Below are 22,997 nucleotides of genomic sequence, written 5' to 3' on the forward strand. Positions count from 1 at the left end.
TGTTTATTTTGAGTTTTGCTGACTCAGGCTGTATACTGAAATGAGGAGCTGTTTATTGTATTTCTCTGTTTTTCCTCCTCTTCCTCACTTTTTTCTTCCTGTGTTTCTCTCTCTCTCTCTCCCTTATTTCTTTCTGTCTCCCTCTGTCCCTCTCTCTCTCTATCTCTTTTTTCTAACATTCTTCTTCCTCAGGTATTTCATTTCAGCAGCTGTATGTAACTGTAGCTCATCCTCTGTAATCATGAACTATATATGATGCAGTCAAATCTCTCTCTCTCTCTAGTTCACCTCTGTATCCTCCTCTCCCCCTAGCCTCTCTATGCTCTCCTAACATCGTCATTCTTTCACTGTCCTCCGGTGTCTCCCGTAATTCCTTGTTTTATATCTCCCCTCACCCTCTCTCATCCCTCGTTTCTGTGGCCTTGCAGAGAGAGCTGGAGGAACAGAAGGCAGAGCTGCAGAGGTTGCATGCGGAGGTCGAGAGATCACTACACACACGCACTCAGGAGCTGGAACAGGCCAGGGTAAAACACACATAAAGCACAATCAAACCTGGAACATACACAAAAAGATCTATACATACACTTCCTTACATAAACACACACAAACACCTTGATTCATAACATCTCACACACTCAGAAACTGGAACTGGAGAGTTAGGTTAACACATGTTGACACACATACACAGGGTAATACACATCAGAATAACCCAGGCATAAACATGTTTTGAGATTAGCACAAAATGTGAGTGTGTGTGTGTCACCGTGTGTGTCTCTTTGTCTGTGTGTGTGTGCAGGCGGATATGAGCAGCCGTCAGACGGTAAATGTGGAGATTGCCAAAGCGCTGGAGGACACCAGGAAACAGAAGGAGGAGCTACAACTCCAGGTCAGAACCTCACCCCCTGGGGGAGCCGTAGTGCAGCGCTAACCATACACCGGTCCAGTACCCCTGGGAACCCACACCATACACGGGTCCAGTACCCACGGGACCCACACTATATACGGGTCCAGTACCCACGGCATCCCACACTACATACTGGTCCAGTACCCCTGGGGACCCAAACCATACACGGGTCCAGTACCCACGGGACCCACACTACATACTGGTCCAGTACCCACGGCATCCCACACTACATACTGGTCCAGTACCCACGGCATCCCACACTACATACTGGTCCAGTACCCAGGGCATCCCACACTATATACGGGTCCAGTACCCACGGGACCCACACTATATACGGGTCCAGTACCCACGGCATCCCACACTATATACTGGTCTAGTACCCCTGGGGACCCACACCATATACGGGTCCAGTACCCACGGCATCCCACACTATATACGGGTCCAGTACCCACAGCATCCCACACTATGTATGGGTCCAGTACCCCCGGGGACCTACACTATATACGGGTCCAGTACCCACGGCATCCCACTCCATATACGGGTCCAGTACCCACAGCATCCCACTCTACTTCAGTGACTCCTCAGAATTCATTCAGTTGTTGATATTTTTGTACTCAAGGTGAACAATGTGTCTAATCTCATAGGTGGGTGAGTTGACGGCCTCCCAGCAGACTGTACAGCAGGAGGTCTCTCAGCTCTCTGGGCAGCTGGCAGCGCAGGAGGCAGAAATCCAGGACCTTAAGGAAGGTAAACACCCACAGCCACTGAACATACACTTACCACAGAGGGCTATTTTCCAAGGCGAACTGGGATAAAACGCACTACAGCATTATGCAAATGTGGGTTTCATTATTCCGTTAGGAGCCAAAATGATGAAAAATTATGTGAACCGTGTGTGTGTGTGTGTGTGTGCTTGTGTGCGTGCGCATCAGCTCTGAATGCTGCCCATGCTGAGACGGAGCAGATGCGAGCTCAGGCGGCCGAGAGGGAGCAGGAACACGAGGCCCAACTGGCCACTCTCAGACAGGAAGTGATCTCGCAGACGGAGCAGCTCGACTCCTGCCAGTCAAGGGTAAGGAGCTAAGACTGCACATCCATCCCCTAGAGAATGTCTTAGAGCCGAACACACACTGCCTGTTTGGTCTTTGAGAGTCCCTTAATGTCTAAGGCCCGAGGGAAAGGATTAGGTCCCCTTCTCACAGTGAAAGCATGACGCTATTGCAAGTGACAACAAAGCCATATTCAAGGTGAAGTTCATAACAAAATATCTTTTGAAAAAATCTCCCTATTAAATGATTTCAGAGCAGTTTATGATCTCGGCATTTTGTTTGATTTCTGTTTCTCCTGTCGTGTGGAAGCAGGTACATTGCTGGATTAAAGCAACCTGGTGTTCTCTACGTGCCTGGCTTTTTGTAGCAGTGCTTTTGTTGTCGTATATTTTGTCGTTAATAAAATGAAGGTTCCTCTATGTGTGTTTTTAGATAGTATTGTCCTGATGTGGGTAGTAATGTGGTCTCTGTGTTGTTGTTGTGAAGGTATCTGACCTGCAGGGGGAGCTGGAGAGCATGAGTTTGCAGCTGCAGGGCCCGGAGGTCGGGGAGGGGGAGCAAAATGGTACAGTTACTGTGGATGACCTAGACCAGGTGCAGAAGATCAACAAGGACCTGGAACAGCAGCTTGGTGACAAGAACAAGGTGTGTGTGTACACGTGTGTGTGTGTACAGATGGACTTATCTGAGTCAAGCCTTGAAGCCCATAAGTAATATTAGTATTTGCTTTGTGCTACCCTGGCCAATGTTCTTGTTTGTGTCTGTGTTTGATCTCCAGACCATAAAACAGCTCCAACAGAGACTGGCTGAACTGAAGAGGACCTTACAGAAAGAGCTTGTAAGTGCCTTTATATCCAAGTTAACAAGCATTGACAATACCTATATTGTGGCATCACATCATTAACATGGAGACACTTGTCTTTTTCTCTGTGTTCCTCTCTGAAGAAACTAAAGCCAGACACTGAGACCGATGGCAAAGAGAAGGTCCTGGAAGGTCGAGGGGACAGGCTGGAGAGGCAGATGGACAGACCCAGCACAGAGGCCTCTGGCTCAGCCATGGCTCCCACTCTAGCCCCAGGCCCCAGCTTGGCCTCTGGGTCATCCGGCACCACTGTTATCAACAGCTCTGACCTGACGGACTCGCGGGAGATCAACTTTGAGTACCTCAAACACGTGGTGCTCAAGTTCATGTCCTGCAGAGAGGCAGAGGTGAGACTGATGGTTTCTGTTACCATGGAAACTCAAGTTGGATCTCTGCTGAAAGACTGTGTCCATTTTGCGCATCTATTTCTGTCTTTTGTTTATGTTTCCTTATTGTTGTTTTCTTATCAGTCAGTCAGTGAAACATGCGTGCATTGAATGCATGAATGCATTCTGAACTGCACTTACATCAATACTACTGTATAATTAATATATGCCCCGCCTCTCTTTCCTCTGCCTCTCTTCTCCTCTGCCTCTCTTCTCCTCTGCCTCTCTTTTCCTCTGCCTCTCTTCTCCTCTGCCTCTCTTTTCCTCTGCCTCTCTTCTCCTCTGCCTCTCTTTTCCTCTGCCTCTCTTTTCCTCTGCCTCTCTTCTCCTCTGCCTCTCTTCTCCTCTGCTCCATCCGCAGGCATTCCACCTAATAAGGGCTGTGTCAGTCCTGCTGCATTTCAGTCCAGAGGAAGAGAACATGCTGAAACAGACACTTGAATACAAGGTAGCGTTGTGTCTGTGTCTGTGTCTGTGTGTGAAAAGTAAAGTTTTAATATATTTAATAGAATTTTTAATATTTTTAATAAATAAAATATTGCTGTTTCTCTCCTCTAAGATGTCGTGGTTCGGCTCCAAGCCCTCTCCCAAAGGCATCATCCGCCCCTCCATCTCCGCATCCTCCAACTCCGCATCTATCATGTCCGCATCCCCCAACCACTGGAGCTGAGATGAAGAGAGAGCAGTCAGGAGGACGATGGAGAGATGGTGGGATGAATGGATACAGGGATACAGTGACAGAGAAAAGGATGGATAAACAGAGTTTCCCCTTGCAGCTTTAAGTCCGTCATCTGCCCTGTGGGGTCTTCTGAGTGTATGTTGAACACCTCTAAAAGACTGGCCAACCTGGTCCTATCATCTTGTTTCTTTGTTTTTGTTTTGTTTTGTTTGCTTTTTTTTTTTTTTTTTGGTTTGTTTCTTAATTACATCTAAGAAGAGAGGAGAAAGCGGAGACCCGCCAGATCTACCAGAACACTAAACCTTTTCTGTTATTTATTTTGATTTCCTTTGCAGTGATTTTCGTTGGGAGTAAATGCAATCAGGGGGAAGGCGGCTCACCTGCCTGATGCAGAGGCCCTTCTCAGTTTTGCCTTCATTTCAAGATTTTTTTATTCTCTCTTACCTGATATTTCCCGTCTGCTATACGCTCTTCGCTTCGGTCCTGCATTTGCTGCTTCTGGGGTGCGGAATTGCCTTGAAGACTGCCTTTCTCAGGACCCTGGGGTTCAAAGGCACACACACACACAACACATGGGAACTAAAAAAACTCACCGTGGGCAGAGAAACTTCTTTTTTCCTCAACCAGGAGCAGGTGTCTAGCCTACCCTCGAAAACTAACAACCTATTTTGGCCGACCTTTGTGAATCTGTACATAACAACACATTCCATATGACTATTTATATATGAATGAGTGTATATAAACATCAGAGAGAATGATTTATAAATCACTAGATGTATATGATTTCTTTTTGTTCCCCCTATTGCTTATGTCTGGTCTGTAAATGCAGTATTTTACATCATGTGTCTGTATAGAGGAGTGTGTGTGTGTGTGTGTGTGTGTGTGTGTGTGTGTGTGTGTGTGTGTGTGAGAGAGAGAGAGAGAGAGAGTGTGTGTGTGTTTGTGTGTGTCTGTGTGTGCGCATATGTCTACACTAAAAACAGGCTTTTTGGCGAGGAAGTAGAATCTAAACGTCATTTTAATTGGCTGCGGTTTGTGCGAGTATGCATGCCTTACTTGGAGTGTCCAGGGATCTGTAAAAGACCAGCACAGTGGTCAGCTCAAAGCCTTACGTGGCCAGGTGAAACCAATCAAACATCTTTATCCATCAGATATAAGAGGCTTTATAACCAAGTCAACTAGCATATGTTGCTAATCCCCATGAACTCAATGTGTTAACAGACTGCTATGGTACATGAAGAACTATCATGACATCCAGATGGGTTAAAACTACCTCTCGTTTCACGTGTATGATGTTGCCAGTGCTATTCTTGCTGAGACTGTACTAGTGTTTGTTCAGGGGAAGCTTGTTGTTATGTGACGGTTATAACAGTTTTAAAATTGACGGGGAGGAGAGCTCTGCTTCGTGGCAAATGGTCTCATGTTCCTCATGTATGTAGCGTATTATGGAGATGACTGACCGTCAAAAGACTAAAACTGAAACCCGGTACCACCAGGCTTCTTTTCATTTAGAAAAGATTATCTCTTTCTACAGAAAAGGCAGAAGCATAAACAGGAAAACTGGTATGTCTGAGAAACTGTAAACAAAACAAAAAAAAATGACAAAAGAACTGATGTTGCAAAAATGGCAGAACTGTAACTGAAGTCTGTTTGTGGCACCTAATTTAAGTAAAAAAAGAACCAATCCTGTATTGTTGAACAGAAAACTTGTCTCCTCCAACTGCACAAGCGTGAAGCTAACAATTTGCTGAGAATGTCTGCAATTTTTTAAATAAAAAAAGCTCACGGCATCCTAGCAATTACCACAGCCCCACTTAATCATCCTGGTTTATGACTGTCTGTGTCCAATTGAGTCCTTATTATCATATCAAATGCCACTACAAATGTCTGCGAAATGGCTTTCTTTCTCTTTTCGTTCGTCTTCAACATATGTGGGTGTAGATTTCAATCAGTAAGTATTGATGCTCAATGCAATTTATTTTCTGCCCAGGGGCAGGTTTGTAGATATACCATCATCCTCTTGGGTTTGATTAAAGAGATGTTTTGAATCCTCAAGTGCTTCCTTTTGATGTGTGTCTATGATTGTGGGAGTCTGATCTAGCGGCTTCTGTTCATGAAGGAAACACTTTTTCAACATATATGGCACTTTATGGGCCTCATTTATAAAATGTTGCGTATAAGCCGCCCTTCCTTTGATTTAAGAACTTAATAGAAACCACACATTACAGTATCCATGAGATTTATTGCACCAGGCACTTCACAATATCTTCCCCCTGTGCCCAGTATAACCCCATTCAAATCCAACTCAACATTACATGGAAAAAACATCCACCACCTCAGAAACTACTGATCTAGTATTTAAGCCACATTTCTCTTTCTCCACTGAGATCCTGGTCAAAGAGTGAAATGGGAGCACTGAACTGCGTTCCCTGCATCAGAGGCATCTTCGCGTAGAGTACATCCAGTCGGATGGGTTGCAGCGCCTCCCTGTGGTAGCTGAGGAAGCAGTGGCACATTCAAGGAGGTCCCTGAGCTGGGTGTTCTCTTTCCAGCTCTGTCTGTACGCCAGTCTCTTTTTTATTTTATTTTGGTTTTATCCCTACTCACCACCATGACCGGAAAAGGCTGGGAACGCACCCACAGTTTGGTCAAATAACTCAAGAGAGGTAATCAACTGTTCACATTAAATACAACAGCCACAGACGTTGCCCTTCCCACCCCTCCCCCAACAAACCCCGTCCATACCCAACACACCCTCCCATCTTTGTCTCTCCCACCCCTTTTATATTTTTAATTTAAAAAATATAGATATATAACAGTGTTCTGTTCATGACTCCAGAGAGTCTTAAGTGATGTATGATCTACATCACGGAGCTCAGGAGCTGAGCGGTTGCCTTGGAGACAGGAGATGTGTGGTGGGCCCCGCAGGTAGATCTCCATTCAGATGCAGTCACTACAGAGGATCCTGCAGACCCCCTGCTGCACGGGGGCGCTGCGTGCTCAGACCGTTTTCCTTGCACTGAGAACACGCATGATGCAGCCAACGCCTCCTGCAGCAAATGCCTGAGAGGGAGAGAGGAACACAGATGAAGTTAGACAAGGTGGAACGCAAAGATGAGAAAAACAGAGAATGAGAAGAAAAAAAAATGAGTACTGCAAGTCTCCATATAGACTTTGACTGCAGGAAGACATATGCACTCAATATTTTTATGTCAACTGTAACAACAGGAGCATGATCTCTGCAGTGTACAAGTCTTGCAGAGCTCAACATATATTACAATTTACATCTGCGCACAATCATGAATGAACTTGGTCGAAACCTGGGTGGGAAGAATTTATTTTTTTCTGCATTTGAAATACTCTAAACTTATCTTACTAATTCTAAACACAGGGCTCAAAGTAGTGGCGCATAAACACAGTAAACAGCAAAGGTGAGTAGTGTTGAAGTGCCTTTGTGGAATTGGGGGACCAACATCTGTCAAATAAGGGCCCACCTTCTCATGCCACTGCAGTAAGACAGCACTGCTGTTGTCTGAGGGCTTCTCAAAGCCCCTGTAGATGTACTTCATCAGCAGGTCAACGCCATTTCTGTCCAGAGACTTCACAGCTGCCTCGATCTCACTGCTCTTGAAAGAGGTGAGCACTTTCAGCACCACAGCTTGGGCCCTCTCCTAGAGACAGAGGGGAAGGGATGGCATGTGAGAGGAATTGAGAGAGTGAGCGAGTTGAGACTGGTGCTGGCTTGTAATACCAGGATTGAATTGTTATTTCTGCTCAGAAGAAATGCTGCACTTCTGCACTGAGAAGAGTTTGCTAGATTCTCAATGCTAATTAGCTGGCTTTATATTTCAAGACTCACCTTGACTGCTGCATTCTTTGAGTTGATTGGCGGGTTCTTGAGTGCCAGGCTAAGGGCTGCCAGCATGTCCCCTGTGCATTACCACTGGTTAAGGAATGAGCTGGGTATTTTCTTTTGAAAACAAACTTAGTGAAGAAAGAAGACATGGACATTTGATAAAGACAACCAGCAGGCCCACACACACTGCTGATGAGCAATAATTTGATACCCCCAACCATGTCTTATTCACACATACTGACGAGAGTCAGAGAAGATTTTTGATGTATTCTGTGACTAAATGAGTGTCTTTCACAGAACGCTGTGGCGAGTGGGCCGTCTGGTCATCCAGTGCGTCATGCTCATCTGGGGACTTCCCATATCCCAACACAGACAATCTTCAAGGAAAATCTCCACAGTCAATCACACTTCAAAGTGCCCATTTTCTCCCACAACACAAGAGTCAAAGCAGCTTTGATAATTGTGCTGGCAGCCAAACATCACAGGACCTCCTCAAAATACACTCGGTTCCTGAGTTGTATAACCATTTAATCAGTGTTAGCTTTTTTATGTCAATATGTAGGCCACATTAGTCTTTCCTCCTTTTGTTGATGTCTTGATAAGTCGAGCAAATTCATGGGCCACTTGAGTAAGCAACTGAAGAGCCCACTTGCACCGGTGCCGACCAATAACCTCGGTAAACGTCTACCATGGGTGCAGCAGAACATAAGAGAGGACAATCCTAGGTCTGTGACTGTGTGTCGTAGGCTAACTGAACAAAGAACAATTCATTAAAAGACAATGACATGCTGGCGTCAAATTCAGCGGAGAACGGACCTGGCCCCGCACTGAGTAGCGCCATTGTGTGCACAGTGAGTTTTATTTGACCATAAACAAGTCTGTTAACGTTTCAACCAGGTCTTACAACAGCAGAGGCCGAGAGAGGGGAAGGCCTCGAGATTTTTACTGCTGCCAAAGGGCGGAAGAGAGAAATCACGGGGAAATAATTTATCCTGCCTCCTCAACGCTCGGCAGTCATGAGGTTGATTGAGAGGAAAGGCGCATATAGATCACAGTGATGACATGACTTCAGCCTCGCGGAATGCCGCCGGGGCATTCCATTACGCTCCCAACTGCAGGGAGAGGTCGAGCACTGGCATGTCAGCCACAGGCACCGGTTCAATTAGGGCTGCTCAATGAGTAACAAGAATGCGCTCAAATACTAGGCTGAGTCTGATTTATTGATCACTTTGGCATAGGTTACGTGCCATTTCATTTCTCTTTCACATAGACTGATGAATCCCACGCATGGGAAAGCTCGTAGCCTACACCATGAGCAATAAGACTTAACGAAATGTGATTTTTTTTTTATGCACACCACCCCAAGGCATAGCAGTTATTCTCTATGTATTACCAATTACCCGTCTCTAACGTAGAGGACTACAAATACCTAATTCAGATGAACTTATGTGAGGAGAACCGTACATAGAATTTCCTACACAATATGAGCAGACATCAATGAGCAGTCACCTATAATTTAGTGAGACACTGCCAAAGCTATTGGCGGAAACTAGCAAATAATCTAAGGGATATACACATTGTGAAAGGATATTGCCTGATGAGGTTATCCACTTCGGCGGCATCGGGTCCTTGCTGATCGGCCGAGTCCTCTTGATCGTCCACAAATTTATTCTCGTCGTATTCGTCTATATCGACTCGCCTGAACCGGGACGATAGCGTGTTTTGTGCCATAAGGACAGGAGTCTCGGTAGAGACGCGTGTGACTGACGGCTAGGGATGGAAATGTGGTGCTGTCCGTTCCAACGTGCAGCAGTCCAACCTCGCCCAGAAAAGACTGTCCCTGTAGATGGAAGGCTGTCTTGCAATTTCAATATGCAGCGTCTAGCTAACGCTAAGCTCGAGAGATACTAACACCTGCCATGTCGTTGAGAGGGTGCAACTGTTACCTCCGTCTGCGTACAGTCATCACTGAGTGCATTCCTGCAGAGCGGACAAAATCTGACTGTAGCGGAAGCGGAACTGAGCTAATTGTGACAATGTGGAACAATGTTTCCGTTTCCCGTTCATTACAATTTGTGTTGTTACACTGTGCTAGATTCCAAAAACTGTCTGCAGTTGCACGTAAGAAGGGTTGTGGTTATTCCCATTTTATAAATACATTTTTGGTGCAAAATTGTTATAATCTACTTGTCTACTACACTATGTTTAGGCGTGCTTGCCTGATCTGTATAATTAACTCCTTCTGGCATTAAGAGCATATATATACTTGCTGTGTTTTATTTGGTTTTAGACATGCTTTAAATGGACTTAGGCTTTCAGTAGGCCTGATTTAAGATCTTTCATCTATCATAATCATATTCCCCATAGATCTGTGATTTTTGTTTTTAAATACTGCTTTAAAAATCCTACAGAGGTCGCTACAGACAAGTTCAATAAGCCAAAGTAGACAACCCCCTACACACACATACACACACACACACACACACACACACCACCACTAGATATCCATGCAGTTTTTATTAAAAAATAATGTGCTGACAACGTGCATTCATATTTTACATGATTAATGATTCTGTATTTCTTATTCTCTAAAATGATTTGTGCAAACTGCTTCAGTTGTCTAGGAAGCTGCAAAACCCCAAGGCCTCTCCTGTCTGTGGCTACAGCTATAACAGTAACTCTTAATTTTATGAAAACATGTGAGAGGGTTCACATAACCATTTAATGCTGGTGCATTCTGACTCTTAACTTTAGCTGAAATCTACCTACACTGAGTGTTATTAAGTTTTAACACCGCTTTTGTGATAGTCTCCACTATCAACAAATGATTTTGGCCATCTTTTGACATTTGTTGTATCTACATTGGCATAGACTTTCCTTCCTTACAACTAATCTTGGCGGGATTCCCCCTCAACACAGAATATCTCCCTCCGAGTGTCTTTAACATGGCCTGCCTCGGGTATGTTTTGATGTTTCCCTACCTCTGCTGTTCCAGCACTGGGGCTCCGTGTGCCAGTGGCCCTCGACCCCCTGCCTCCCTGTGCATCCGGCAGATGAAATAAATTAAATTACCTGCTGCTTCTCTTTTGTTACAGAGAGCGGGGCTTTGATTAGATCGAGCGTTATTGAACCAAGTAGCCCGCGGGGGTGATCCGTCTATGCAGTGCGCTGGTGTGTTTACCCGCCTTATCGGTGGCCGGCCAACATCCTCTACGCGTTTTTCTCCCTCTCCTTGTTCAGAGAGCTACACAAATATTTGCTTTTGGTGTCCTTGGAGTTAGCTGCCACTTCCCTGACTCCGCAGGGACTGAGACCAGACCATGTGCTTCCAGGTTAGTGCATGGGCATTTAGGTAGGTAGCCTATAATTAAGTGGGATATCTATGATCTTTTTTAAAAAGGGAGCAGCTTTCCAAGCAGTACAATTATGTAATTTATGTCAATTATTCATGAGCCACTTGTTGACTCTTTATGAAGAGGAATTGAAATGGTTAGATGGCATGAGTTTAAACTTATAGTGAACTCTGTATTACCTGTGATGTACTTGACTTGGTACCTCATACCATTCATACCTCAGTCTGACAATACAGATCTGACAGGTTTCTAAGTTCTTAGTGTGTGTGTGTGTGTGTGTGTGTGTGTGTGTGTGTGTGTGTGTGTGTTGTGTGTGTGTGTGTGTTTGTTTGTGGCATGTGTGCTGTCAGTTTGAGTTACTCCACCTGCTGTTGTGAGCCTGTAAGACCCACACCCTCTTAATCTCCTGGGGCCCCCACGGGCCCCACACAAGAGTCTTAGTGGTTTTTGTTTTGGAAACTGGGTCTACCTCAGTGGCCCTCACACTCAGCTGGGGCCCAGCCGGTACCCCTTCCCTCTGTGAACACTGGAGTCTGGATGTAGCCGAACTGCTTATTGTACCCTGTGGGGTATCTTTGGTGGTCCACGATGGAGCGTTTCTGGTGACTCGAGGGGGGTTCGTTAGGGGCCAGACTGCTTGTCTGACTCCACAGGTTCTCACCTGACAGCCCGACCAAGTGGTGTAAAACGAAGGCAGGAAACACGATGACGCACGTGTGTTTGTCTCTGTCTGGGGGTACGCGAGAAATGAAGTGGGGAGTCGGGTGCGTTCAGTAGGCCTAGCCCCCTCGATTGTGTTTTTTGGGGGCCCTTTTTGGAGCAGTTTGCTTGTGGAAAAGCCCCTGGATCTTGCCTCTGTGGCTTTCCCCCTCTCTCTCATTTTCCTTTTGTGCCCCCATATATACCTTGTTTTGTTTGTGATGGAAGAGACATTTTGGTCGACGTCAGTGCCACGAATTCCATCGTTTCCTCCCACACCCTTCTCCGGTTTGGCCATCGATCGTTCCCACTGTCTGTTATCCTCATTGAGCCCGGCTTCACCGTCACATTTATCACTGGTCAACATCGGCTCTTCTTCTTGAGACTGCTCATCCTCTCTTGACCTTTCAACCTCTGGTAACCTTTCAAAGTTCTCTGGTGACCTCTCGTCCTCATGTCCTGCCCGTCGTTGCTGGTTATCTGCATTACCGTTTCGCTCCTCCTTAAAGTTTGCCTCCAGTGGACAGTCTGCTTGGACGTCTGTTGACTTCTGTTCGCTGTCCCTTGTGGTTCTCTGTGCTTCAGGACTGCCAAAGCCTCCCGGCAGCCTGGGGTTTGAACCCCGGTGATTATCATCTCCTGGTTCTTGCTTTGGGTTTGCGAATGTCATGTCCCGTTTGGTGTCGCATTCCTGGTCATCCTTCATATATTTTGTCGCCTCTAAATGGTCGCTTCCTATGCCCTCTTCACCATCAAGATTTCCTGGATCATTTGTGGGGACAGACATACCATTGTCCTCTTTGGTTGTGCACCCTGAAATGTCATGAGCTTCAGACGTTTTGGAAATGTCCTTCGGTGTCTCGGTCGTTGTGTCGTCCTCATCAGATTTATCATCTCTCTTATGTTGTGACTGGATGACTGCGATGTCTGGTACACCATTGGTTTTGGCCTCGCCCTCCGGACACCTGTTGATGCAAGGGCAGCGGTAAATGCTAAAACTGTTTCGGAGAGCAGACGTTGCTTTATAGGACTGGAGTACCACCGTAAAACCACAGAAGAACTTCCCACATTAAGCTGCCATGTTTATTAGTGGCATAATAAATAGTTATAGGCTGAAATACTGAAATGTCTGTGTGTGAGAAACGAGAGGTCTATGGGAATCTCATAATATTGGTCCCGTAAAATGCTGAATGTCCTCTGGCAACTATCCCTCCCTTCAGTCACCTATTACACCACCCTAGAGAGCAATGTTCAGACCGCAGAGATGGGCAAAAGACAAACAGAGAGAGAGAGAGTGTGTGAGTGAGTGAGGGTAAGGGAGAGACAGAGACAGACAGAGAGAGAGAGAGAAAGAGAGAGAGTATGAGTGAGTGAGAGAGAGAGAGAGAAAGAAAGGGAAAAGGGAATGTAAGGGAGGACGGTAAGAGCAAGAGAGAAAAAATTGGGGATTTGGAGCTAGGGGAAGAGTGTGATGAAAATGTCAGATTTTTTTTTTTACGGCATGAATATGGCAACCATATAACATCATCTTCTATAGCTGAATACAACCCCCCCCCCCCCCCCCCCCCTCAATACAGAGTTTGAACCCCACATCAAACCAAATAAAGTGGATATATTTTACCGTTACTGGCAAAAAAATAAACTTCCAGAACCAAGGCTACAAACTCTGGTCATTTACAAGGAAACCATCTAACTTACTGCTCTTGGGAGCTGCTATCATTCCTTATGCCAGTGTGCTGGCATTGAGCAGCAGGTCTGAGGGGTTGAGTAGTCAGATCATTTCCCATGGGGGGTGTTGCTGTTCGAACAGGCTGCCCAGCCCAGCTGCCCTCTGTTGGGAGCAGAGCCACCTGGAGGCCATACGATCCTCCCTGGAGCCCTGTGGAGCATGGCTCTTGTTGCCTGCTCTCTCACTCTCTCTCTCTCTCTCTCTCTCTCTCTCTCTCTCTCTCTCTCTCTCTCTCTCTCTCTCTCTGTCTCCCAGTAAAAACTCCATCCATATGGGACATATTTTTGCCTGAGTGACCGTTGAAATGACTTCTATTACGGCACAGCACTTTGAAGACAAAGAGCTAAGCTCCCCTTTAAATTATGTTCTGTTCTCTCTCTCTCTCTCTCTCTCTCTCTCTCTCTCTCTCTCTCTCTCTCTCTCTCTCTCTCTCTCTCTCTCTGTATCTCTGTATCTCTGTATCTCTGTCTGTCTCTCTTTTCAGCTTCTAAGATGGAAGTCTTAGGATTCAGAATTAGTACTTTGTGTTTCCTCTCAACAGGTGTCCTAACTTACTTGAGCGTGACTGTTGTTCCTCAATAGTGTGTTGCTTTGGATAAAAGCGACGGCGAAATGAGTCGCCGGTGGAAAATATCTGCCCCATATCAGGGCCACAGCACTGTTAGCGGCCCTCTGAGCTGGATGCAGCTGGAGTTCAACACTAGACTCGGAACAAGCGGTGGGGCTGAAGAGAGTGTGATTAGGGCAAGGTCACAATGTCACACTCTCTGAACTGGCATTACAGTCCATGCCCATTAATTCATCTAAGCGATGACTGATTTCAGGCTTGGTGCCCTGTTGATGGATCACTCAAGAGTCAGGGCATGTTCCAGGTTGTGTGACTGACATCATATAATGGATTGTACCTTGTAACGGTGACCTCATACCCTGCCTTTGCACTTCATTTCCCTAGAAAACAACCCCACCCGTTTAGAAGAAAAACATTAAAAAAGAATTCTACACTGCAGCTGCAATTACAAAGGCCATCATACCCCCAGTACCTCATACCTCGGCTCCGTGACCTCACCCCCCTCTGCGGTCTGCTCTTGTCCGTCATCAGGCTCGTTAGACGAGGGGATGTAGAGATGCAGCGCTGGGGGCAGGCGGGGCTGGCTGTGGTCGGGCTCTGGTACCCGCTGGCCTTCCACGATGTTGCCGCCTCTCAGCGCCGGCCCGGTCCATACCACCCGACACCTGGGAGTTTCTCCACATGCACACACACATACACACACACATACACACACGTGCACGCAAACAGACACACACACACACGTCCACAAGAGATGTGATGTCAGACCAGTAGTGCGGGGTTGATTGGTTGGATTGATCAATTGGTTGTTTTACAGGGAGTAAGTAGACGTGCTCTCTTTGATCATGGACATGAAATATGTTACACACAGACACACACATGACAATGGCAATGGCAATGGCAGCTGCATTTACATGTGACATACATTTCATCGTTCATGGATCATAACTGACAAAGAAAAAGATTTGTAGACATACATATTCAATAGCCAAAAGCCCAAAAGAATTATCAAAGCCAATACTCTAAACAGGAACCCCTTTGTCAGTATCCATTTGACCAACAATTCGTTTTATTGAGCTTGAACACCCTCTGAGTTTGGGACCTTTTTACGATGCAATGCACTTTAACATAGAGTGTTTCAGAAAACTCCCATCTACGCAGTTTGTTGAGAGCTCAGGTATGGCTTTTCCAAGGGTGTGGGGTACATCCCCCAAAAGCATCTTTATCCCCAAAAGCATCTTGTTCTGCTAGGCCAAGCCAGACAGTAAGCAGAAAAAGGACAACAAAAACATAGATATTTAAATTCTTTCTTTTCTCTTTTTACCTACATCATTATATGTGATTTTGTAAGTTATGTGAGCTTTATCATATATGACAATTGCTACGGCAACAACACTTAAACGGCTGAATTGGCTGAAGATGATATTGACAATCAGATCCCATCAATTTTTTCAACAAAATATTTTTTCAATCACCACAGTAGGGGTGAGGGGGCAGTTGGGAGGGTTAAGAGCATTTTTGATAACGCACATTTGCATATATTGTCATTATGCCAGGGCTGAGAATTAGCTTTTGGTCTACACTCCGTCATCAGCGAAATAGTGTCAAGAACTAATGTATACACTGGGTTGAAGCAAGTAACTAGCTCATCAATGCAAGACTGAGAATTAGACTGATATATAGGTATCACTACAACAAATGTGCTGCTAATTTAGGCCAAACAATGATGCTGCTTTTCCTTCTTGTATTGTAATGGCAAAGTGACATTGAATATTGTCAGTGATGTCAACACTCTTCAGAGTGTTGAATGGAAGTTCACACCTGACCACACACACAGCAATTGCAATCACCTGAAGCTAGTTGGTGAAGTAGGATTCAGACAGAGGAGCTGTGCCTATAAAAGAGCAGGTTGGGTGTTTGGGAGTCAAAGCTAGGGTGTTGCTGTTGCAGTGGTGAGGAGAGTGCTACTTTAGGGTCTTTGAGTCAAACCACTGAAGTTGCTTTTGGCTTTTGGCATGATGTTCAGGTACACATTCAATTGTTTGTCTTTAGGTATATCTTTTTCTACTTGGTCTAAACAAAGTGTATTCTGCAGGTTCCCTTGGATATGCCTTTACTTAATAAGTGAAATATGCTGTCAACAACTTGAACAAGGTATGAGTTGGTCTTTTTTTGTAAATTTGCATGTAGAGTATATTTTAATTGAAGCCCTTGTTTTGTTCTAGGGTTGGAAGTTCCCCAGAGTAATGGGTACCATGGTTTCAGGCCTGGGACTCCTGGCAGTGGCTCTGTACCCTCCATGAATGACTTCAGCTCTATCAAAGGTGAAGGTGTCCAAAGTTACAATGAACCTTTGAAGATGCCCCCAGCATGGGCCCAGGTGAACCAGGCGGCCAAGATGCATCCAGTGAGCCAGGCAGCCAAGATGCCCCAGGTGCATGCCCAGATGCCCCCAGCATGGGCCCAGGTGAACCAGGAGGCCAAGATTCATCCAGTGAGCCAGACAGCCAAGATGCCTCAAGTGCAGGCCCAGATGCCCCCATCATGGGCCCAGATGCTTCCAGTGAGCCAGGCAGCCAAGATGCCCCAGGTGCAGGCCCAGATGCCTCCAGCATGGGCCCAGGTGAACCAGGCGGCCAAGATGCATCCAGTGAGCCAGGCAGCCAAGATGCCCCAGGTGCAGGCTCAGATGCCCCCAGCCCCACAAAGCCAGGTGCAGGCCCAGATGCCCCCAGCATGGCCCCATATGCCCCTGGCCCCAGTGAACCAGGCAGCCAAGATGCCCCAGGTGCAGGCCCAGATGCCCCCAGCATTGCCCCATATGCCCCTGGCCCCAGTGAACCAGGCAGCCAAGATGCCCCAGGAGCAGGCTCAGATGCCCCCACCAAGCCATGTGCAGGCCCAGATGCCCCCAGCATGGGCCAAGATGCCCCCAGCCCCACCCAGCCAGGTGCATGCCCAGATGCCCCCAGCATGGGCCAAGATGCCTCCAGTAAGCCAGGCAGCCAAGATGCCCCAGGTGCAGGCCCAGATGCCCCCTGCATGGCCCCAGATGCCCCCAGCCCCACCCAGCCAGGTGCATGCCCAGATGCCCCCAGCATGGGCCAAGATGCCTCCAGTAAGCCAGGCAGCCAAGATGCCCCAGGTGCAGGCCCAGATTCCCCCAGCCCCAGTCAACCAGGCAGCCAAGATGCCCCAGGTGCAGGCTCAGATGCCTCAATCATGGGTCCAGGTGAACCAGGAGGCCAAGATTCATCCAGTGAGCCAGGCAGCCAAGATGCCCCAGGTGCAGGCTCAGATGCCCCCACCAAGCCATGTGCAGGCCCAGATGCCCCCAGCATGGGCCAAGATGCCTCCAGTGAGCCAGGCAGCCAAGATGCCCCAGGTGCAGGCCCAGATGCCCCCTGCATGGCCCCAGATGCCCCCAGCCCCACCCAGCCAGGTGCATGCCCAGATGCCCCCAGCATGGGCCAAGATGCCTCCAGTAAGCCAGGCAGCCAAGAAGCCCAAGGTGCAGGCCCAGATTCCCCCAGCCCCAGTGAACCAGGCAGCCAAGATGCCCCAGGTGCAGGCTCAGATGCCTCCATCATGGGTCCAGGTGAACCAGGAGGCCAAGATTCATCCAGTGAGCCAGGCAGCCAAGATGCCCCAGGTGCAGGCTCAGATGCCCCCACCAAGCCATGTGCAGGCCCAGATGCCCCCTGCATGGCCCCAGATGCCCCCAGCCCCACCCAGCCAGGTGCATGCCCAGATGCCCCCAGCATGGGCCAAGATGCCTCCAGTAAGCCAGGCAGCCAAGATGCCCCAGGTGCAGGCCCAGATTCCCCCAGCCCCAGTCAACCAGGCAGCCAAGATGCCCCAGGTGCAGGCTCAGATGCCTCAATCATGGGTCCAGGTGAACCAGGAGGCCAAGATTCATCCAGTGAGCCAGGCAGCCAAGATGCCCCAGGTGCAGGCTCAGATGCCCCCACCAAGCCATGTGCAGGCCCAGATGCCCCCAGCATGGGCCAAGATGCCTCCAGTGAGCCAGGCAGCCAAGATGCCCCAGGTGCAGGCCCAGATGCCCCCTGCATGGCCCCAGATGCCCCCAGCCCCACCCAGCCAGGTGCATGCCCAGATGCCCCCAGCATGGGCCAAGATGCCTCCAGTAAGCCAGGCAGCCAAGAAGCCCAAGGTGCAGGCCCAGATTCCCCCAGCCCCAGTGAACCAGGCAGCCAAGATGCCCCAGGTGCAGGCTCAGATGCCCCCACCAAGCCATGTGCAGGCCCAGATTCCCCCAGCCCCAGTGAGCCAAGCAGCCAAGATGCCCAAGGTGCAGGCCCAGATGCCCATGCCCCCAGTGATCCAGACTGCCAAGATGCCCCCAGTGAAGCAGGCAGCCAAGATGCCCCAGGTGCAGGCCCAGATGGCCTCCATGCCGTTCAAGATGACCCTGCCTCAAATGACTCAATCCAACTCTTTAGGTAGTCTTGGCAGCTCCTCCATGGATGTCAGTGGAGAAACCGCTTCTAATGGTGGTGCTGCTGAGGGTCCCTCATCAGGGCAAGAGCGCTACCTTGTGATCACAGAGCCATCAGGTTTTCAAGCACGCTACGTGGTTAAATCCTTCAATCGTTACGTGCGTGGAAAAATGGTCTTTTCACAAACCACCTACATCCCACTGGATGTTCCTCCAAGTGATGCTGAGCCTGCTCCTGTCCCCATTTTTCTTGGACATGAAGCCCAGACTGACCAAACTGTAGACTACACTCTTTCAAAGTAGGCATGGGTTTTTCTGTATATCTGTTCATAAGGGAGTGTTTGAATTCTAATGTGTTTCTTTCTCTTCAGGAAAGGCTAGATTTGCCCAGATGATCTTAGCCATGGAGGTATATGTCTACTTTTGTTCTCAAATTCTGTTTCATGTGGGAGGGAGTCTTGCTTTTCTTACTTTGTCTTCTCTTTTCAGGCCCTGAACTCAAACCTTAATGGATATCAAGGATGCACTTTACATTGTGCTTAAAACAATAAAAGACTTTCTCTAAATTTGCATCTCCAATTTCTTGAAACCCTTTTATGGACATGATGGGTAAAAGGCAGGCTATCCATGTATACCATTGAACTCTTGTCCTGCTGTTGAGGGAGGTTGACTCAAATGGATTACTGGAGAAAATCGGGATGTAACTTCAGGATGTAGAATTTCTTTATCGGGCTCTCTATGGCAAACCAAATTTATAATTAGCATCCTTGTGTAAAGTGTCTCTTTTGAATCGTTGTCCTTAAGCTTTAGGTGTGTAACGTGTGTCATGTGTTATTCCAGAGAAGCAAATGCTCCATAAAATGGCCTATATTTCTAAGTACCATGCATCAGCGTTTCAATTATATTCTGCGTCGACCATATATAGGCGAGTGTTTTATAGATAAAATGGTTCATACACTTTAATGATGGGTAGTTCATTGATGCTGCCTCATACTGGCATCCCTAGAGATGTATCAGCAGTAAGTAGCTATGAAGTTGGCAATGTAACTGACTGAGTTTGGGAATAAAAGGTTATTTTAAAAAGGAACTAGTTTATCTCTTGTAATAAGAACATTATGTTCCAGGAAGCGGGTTAACTTGGTCAACTAAGGAAAGCGACATAAAATGGATGCACTGAAACCGCCAGGTCTGTTAACTGACTGGAAATGCTGCTGCTAACAAGAGGACATTCAAAGTGGCAAAGTGACATTGAATATTGTCAGTGATGTCAACACTCTTCACAGTGTTGAATGGAAGTTCACACCTGACCACACACACAGCAATTGCAATCACCTGAAGCTAGTTGGTGAAGTAGGATTCAGACAGAGGGCTGTGCCTATTAAAGAGCAGGTTGGGTGTTTGGGAGTCAAAGCTAGGGTGTTGCTGTTGCAGTGGTGAGGAGAGTGCTACTTTAGGGTCTTTGATTCAAACCACTGAAGTTTGCAACGTCTCTTGGCATGATGTTCAGGTACACATTCAATTGTTTGTCTTTAGGTATATCTTTTTCTACTTGGTCTAAACAAAGTGTATTCTGCAGGTTCCCTTGGATATGCCTTTACTTAATAAGTGAAATATGCTGTCAACAAGTTAGGCAAGTGATGGTAAAACAGTTTTTGTAACAATTTATTTCAAGTATGAATATTATAGCTCAGCAGTACTATTTTTATAAAATGCATCCCTGACATATGCGAAGACACATTCAAAAAACATCTCAAATAAAAACCGAAAAAGTTTTTACTACTGTTACTCTGTCATGGTGCTATGCAGCACTACAGAAAGCTGAAGAGCTTCCTCCCAATGCGTGTCTATGTTTAAAGCTTTTTACTGTGGTGATGCAGGGCCCCTACAGCATCCCTAATTGCCTTAGATAAATGTTTGTTTTGAATGGCAGGGGAGAACTTAAGTGTGAGCATGGCAAGCCTTCACTGGATCCCACAGTAAACTCTGATCAAAGTGCCTTCTGAAGTGGTCGGTATGCAAAATAAACACTGTGGTCAGGCACGCAGTAAGACACTGGTGGCATATTACCTCCAGATGCTGCACACGTCTGACAATGCTACAACTACAAATCCCACAGTGCACCTGTTTTTAAGGGTCAAAAGACAATTAACAAAGGTGAAAAACTGACATGCAATACATGCTCAATATAGCACATGGTAAGGTCTCCTAAATGCTTACATTACCTCCTACAAGGCTCTGGCACCTGACTTGAGTATTAGACCCATAATGTAAACAGGTCTCTCATAAACTAACAGGAACAACTATGACCATTTCAACCATGCCAGGCACCACTAGTAAGTGGAAGAAAAAGGCTCTGGTGTTAAAAGCACATGAAGTGTGTCGTTTTTTGTATTGTTGTTGCCATCTACAGAAACATGTTGATGATACAGTCCCATTCATACTGGCAGCAACAGAGCAAATCCACTTAAACATGGGTACTCAACAGCACTCAAGCCTCCAGCAGTCTTTGTTTGTTATGATTCTCAATGGTAAATCACGATCAGGAAATTCCACTGGCTGGAGTTCACATGGCACGTCTTTCCCCCTAAAAAGCACTTAGCCTTTCTCAAAATAGGAAGGAGAGGGTAAACACAGAAATGACAAGAGCAGAAACTCTCTTTGAAATTGCTTCAGAAATGGACGCAAGACGCTGGGCTGGCCACCATATGCCTCCTCGCTGTAGCATCTGCCAGACCATTCACCTTTTAAAGAGCTAATTGAGTGGCGAGAGGTGGACCACAAAGGTTAAGTGGGGCTGGGAAAAAAACATGTTGGTAATGACAGAGTCTGTGTCCTGAGTTTGAACCACTCTGTGTCATAAAGTCATCGGTGTGTTAACTTTGATGGTTCACTGCACAGCAAAGTAGGATATACTCTCTACACTATACTAAGACATAGGAACAGGAATGTGAGTAAAGGGGTTAGTGATAGAGAGAGAGAATGAAAGAGAGAAAGAGACACAGATATCCATATTTATGCAGTGGTGAATTATAAAATAAAGAAGTCTCTAGTGATAGGATGTCACACGGGTGGGTGAGCCTTGGGGGTGTTTGTATTTGTACAGCTCTGGTGGTAGGTAATGGATGGTAAAGAATGAATGAATGCTAGTATCTGCTATTACCTGGTGTGCTAACTGCTGGTTCGCTGAGTGTTAGCCCAGCGTTGCCATCTGGAGGTGCTGTGTTGGGCCTACTGGTCTGTGGCCTCCAGCCTCCAGCCCTGCCAGTGCTGCCCAGGGAACTCCCTCGGCCCAACCTCCTCTCCAAGCAGCTCTGAGGCCTCTCGCTTACGTTCCCTCTCCTCAGGTTGGTAATGGGTCCCTCTCGAAGTTCCTCTTTCCCTCCTCTTCTAGCTATGCTACAGAGTGATCTGTCACTCTCCTGTCCTTTTCTCTCGTGGTGTTTAGGTCTTTCTCCTCTCTGTTTCTCCTCCCAAAAACTCTGAGGTCTTTCGCTCAGAGTCAGTTCTCCTCTCCTCAAACCTCTCTGTGACCCCCATCTCTCCTCTCCCATCCTCTCAACACTCAGAGATCCCCCACTCTCCTCTTTTCCCCCAATACCACATTCCAGACGCCCCTTCTCCTCTCTCCCACATACCTCTCTTGGTGATCCACCTCTCCCGTCTCTCTTTCCCTGACTGACACACGATCTCTCTACACTCCCTCCCCTCCTCCAGCCACTTTGGGGCCTCCCGACCTCCTCTCTCCCACCAACACCCCCCTGTGATCCCCAACTCAGCCCTTTCGTCCCACAGGCTCTCTGAGGTTGCCCTCTCTTCTCTCCCCTCCCTCCATCGCAGCTGTGAGACCTCCATCTCCCTTCCCTCTGAGGAGACCCCTGCCAGCCACCACAGGGCCTCTGGACCAGGGCGCACTGGACCCCACGAGCTGTGGAGAATGAGCACAGGCCAGGGCCTCTCTAACACAGTAATGACTACAAATTAAGTTTACTGCAGAATACTGAAGGTAAGGTTTTGAAATGATACACTGAATGCTGCTGCGGTGAATGAAAGTGCACTATTTACAGGCATATGCACAATACACTTTTGTAGTGGTTAGCTAAAATCATATAAGCATTTGCTGCTTCAAGCCAAACATAAGTGCTTGAGATTCTGGGCTTGAATGTCTCATTCAGTTATGCTCAGTTCCGTCTGTTGTATCCAGAGGACATTTCATGTACAGCAGGAAAAACAAGGCACATGATGATATATGGCAGCAGACAAATGAAAATATATAACTATGTCCTTGAATCATGTAGTGTTGTTGGTTGTTTAATTATTGCCAGAAATACTTATGCTTATGTGAGCTTTTTTGCAGGAAATCCAACTATCTATTAATATGATTCACTAATAACAACAATCATGGAATCCAAAGTTTTGATTGATGAGGATTTACTTGTTCAGGCTCTGGGCTCTG

General features: G+C 46.9%; 3 protein-coding genes across 4 annotated transcripts in view; 2 read left to right on the forward strand and 1 right to left on the reverse strand.

Annotated features, from left to right (window-relative positions):
• golga1 (golgin A1) overlaps positions 1-5,810 on the forward strand; it is an 18,407-nt gene extending 12,597 nt beyond the window's left edge. For both annotated transcript variants that reach the window (XM_080852814.1, XM_080852815.1), the window contains 9 exons: positions 429-524; positions 797-886; positions 1,549-1,651; positions 1,837-1,976; positions 2,440-2,598; positions 2,732-2,791; positions 2,899-3,162; positions 3,563-3,649; positions 3,761-5,810. In XM_080852814.1, the coding sequence (XP_080708940.1) occupies positions 429-524; positions 797-886; positions 1,549-1,651; positions 1,837-1,976; positions 2,440-2,598; positions 2,732-2,791; positions 2,899-3,162; positions 3,563-3,649; positions 3,761-3,871 (1,110 nt within the window). In that variant the 3' untranslated portion in view covers positions 3,872-5,810. The remainder of the gene's footprint in view (positions 1-428; positions 525-796; positions 887-1,548; positions 1,652-1,836; positions 1,977-2,439; positions 2,599-2,731; positions 2,792-2,898; positions 3,163-3,562; positions 3,650-3,760) is intronic.
• An 864-nt stretch (positions 5,811-6,674) lies between these two features.
• Positions 6,675-9,718, reverse strand: arpc5la (actin related protein 2/3 complex, subunit 5-like, a). Its single transcript, XM_080852975.1, has 4 exons — positions 9,327-9,718; positions 7,740-7,811; positions 7,375-7,551; positions 6,675-6,943 (listed from the first exon to the last, which is right to left on the reverse strand). The coding sequence occupies exons 1-4, from the start codon at positions 9,465-9,467 to the stop codon at positions 6,881-6,883; spliced, it is 453 nt and encodes a 150-aa protein (XP_080709101.1). The 5' UTR covers positions 9,468-9,718; the 3' UTR covers positions 6,675-6,880.
• A 6,824-nt stretch (positions 9,719-16,542) lies between these two features.
• LOC308376282 (uncharacterized protein) lies at positions 16,543-22,482 on the forward strand (the record flags this gene model as incomplete). Its single annotated transcript, XM_080852577.1, has 4 exons — positions 16,543-16,648; positions 16,880-17,470; positions 17,583-18,761; positions 22,337-22,482. 4 exons carry the CDS (start codon positions 16,543-16,545, stop codon positions 22,480-22,482), a joined length of 2,022 nt encoding a protein of 673 aa, XP_080708703.1.
• Positions 22,483-22,997: the final 515 nt, after the last annotated feature.

This window comes from Sprattus sprattus (genome assembly GCF_963457725.1).
Source record: "Sprattus sprattus genome assembly, chromosome: 15".
NCBI classification, from domain to species: domain Eukaryota; kingdom Metazoa; phylum Chordata; class Actinopteri; order Clupeiformes; family Clupeidae; genus Sprattus; species Sprattus sprattus.

Excerpts from the sequence above, each read along its gene's own strand:
- arpc5la (XM_080852975.1), bottom strand. The coding sequence starts at position 9,467 with ATGGCACAAAACACGCTATCGTCCCGGTTCAGGCGAGTCGATATAGAC. Across the intron at positions 7,552-7,739 it reads CAAAGAATGCAGCAGTCAAG|GAGAGGGCCCAAGCTGTGGT; the intron begins GTGAGTCTTGAA and ends CTCTGTCTCTAG. Across the intron at positions 6,944-7,374 it reads TACTGCAGTGGCATGAGAAG|GCATTTGCTGCAGGAGGCGT; the intron begins GTGGGCCCTTAT and ends TCTCCCTCTCAG.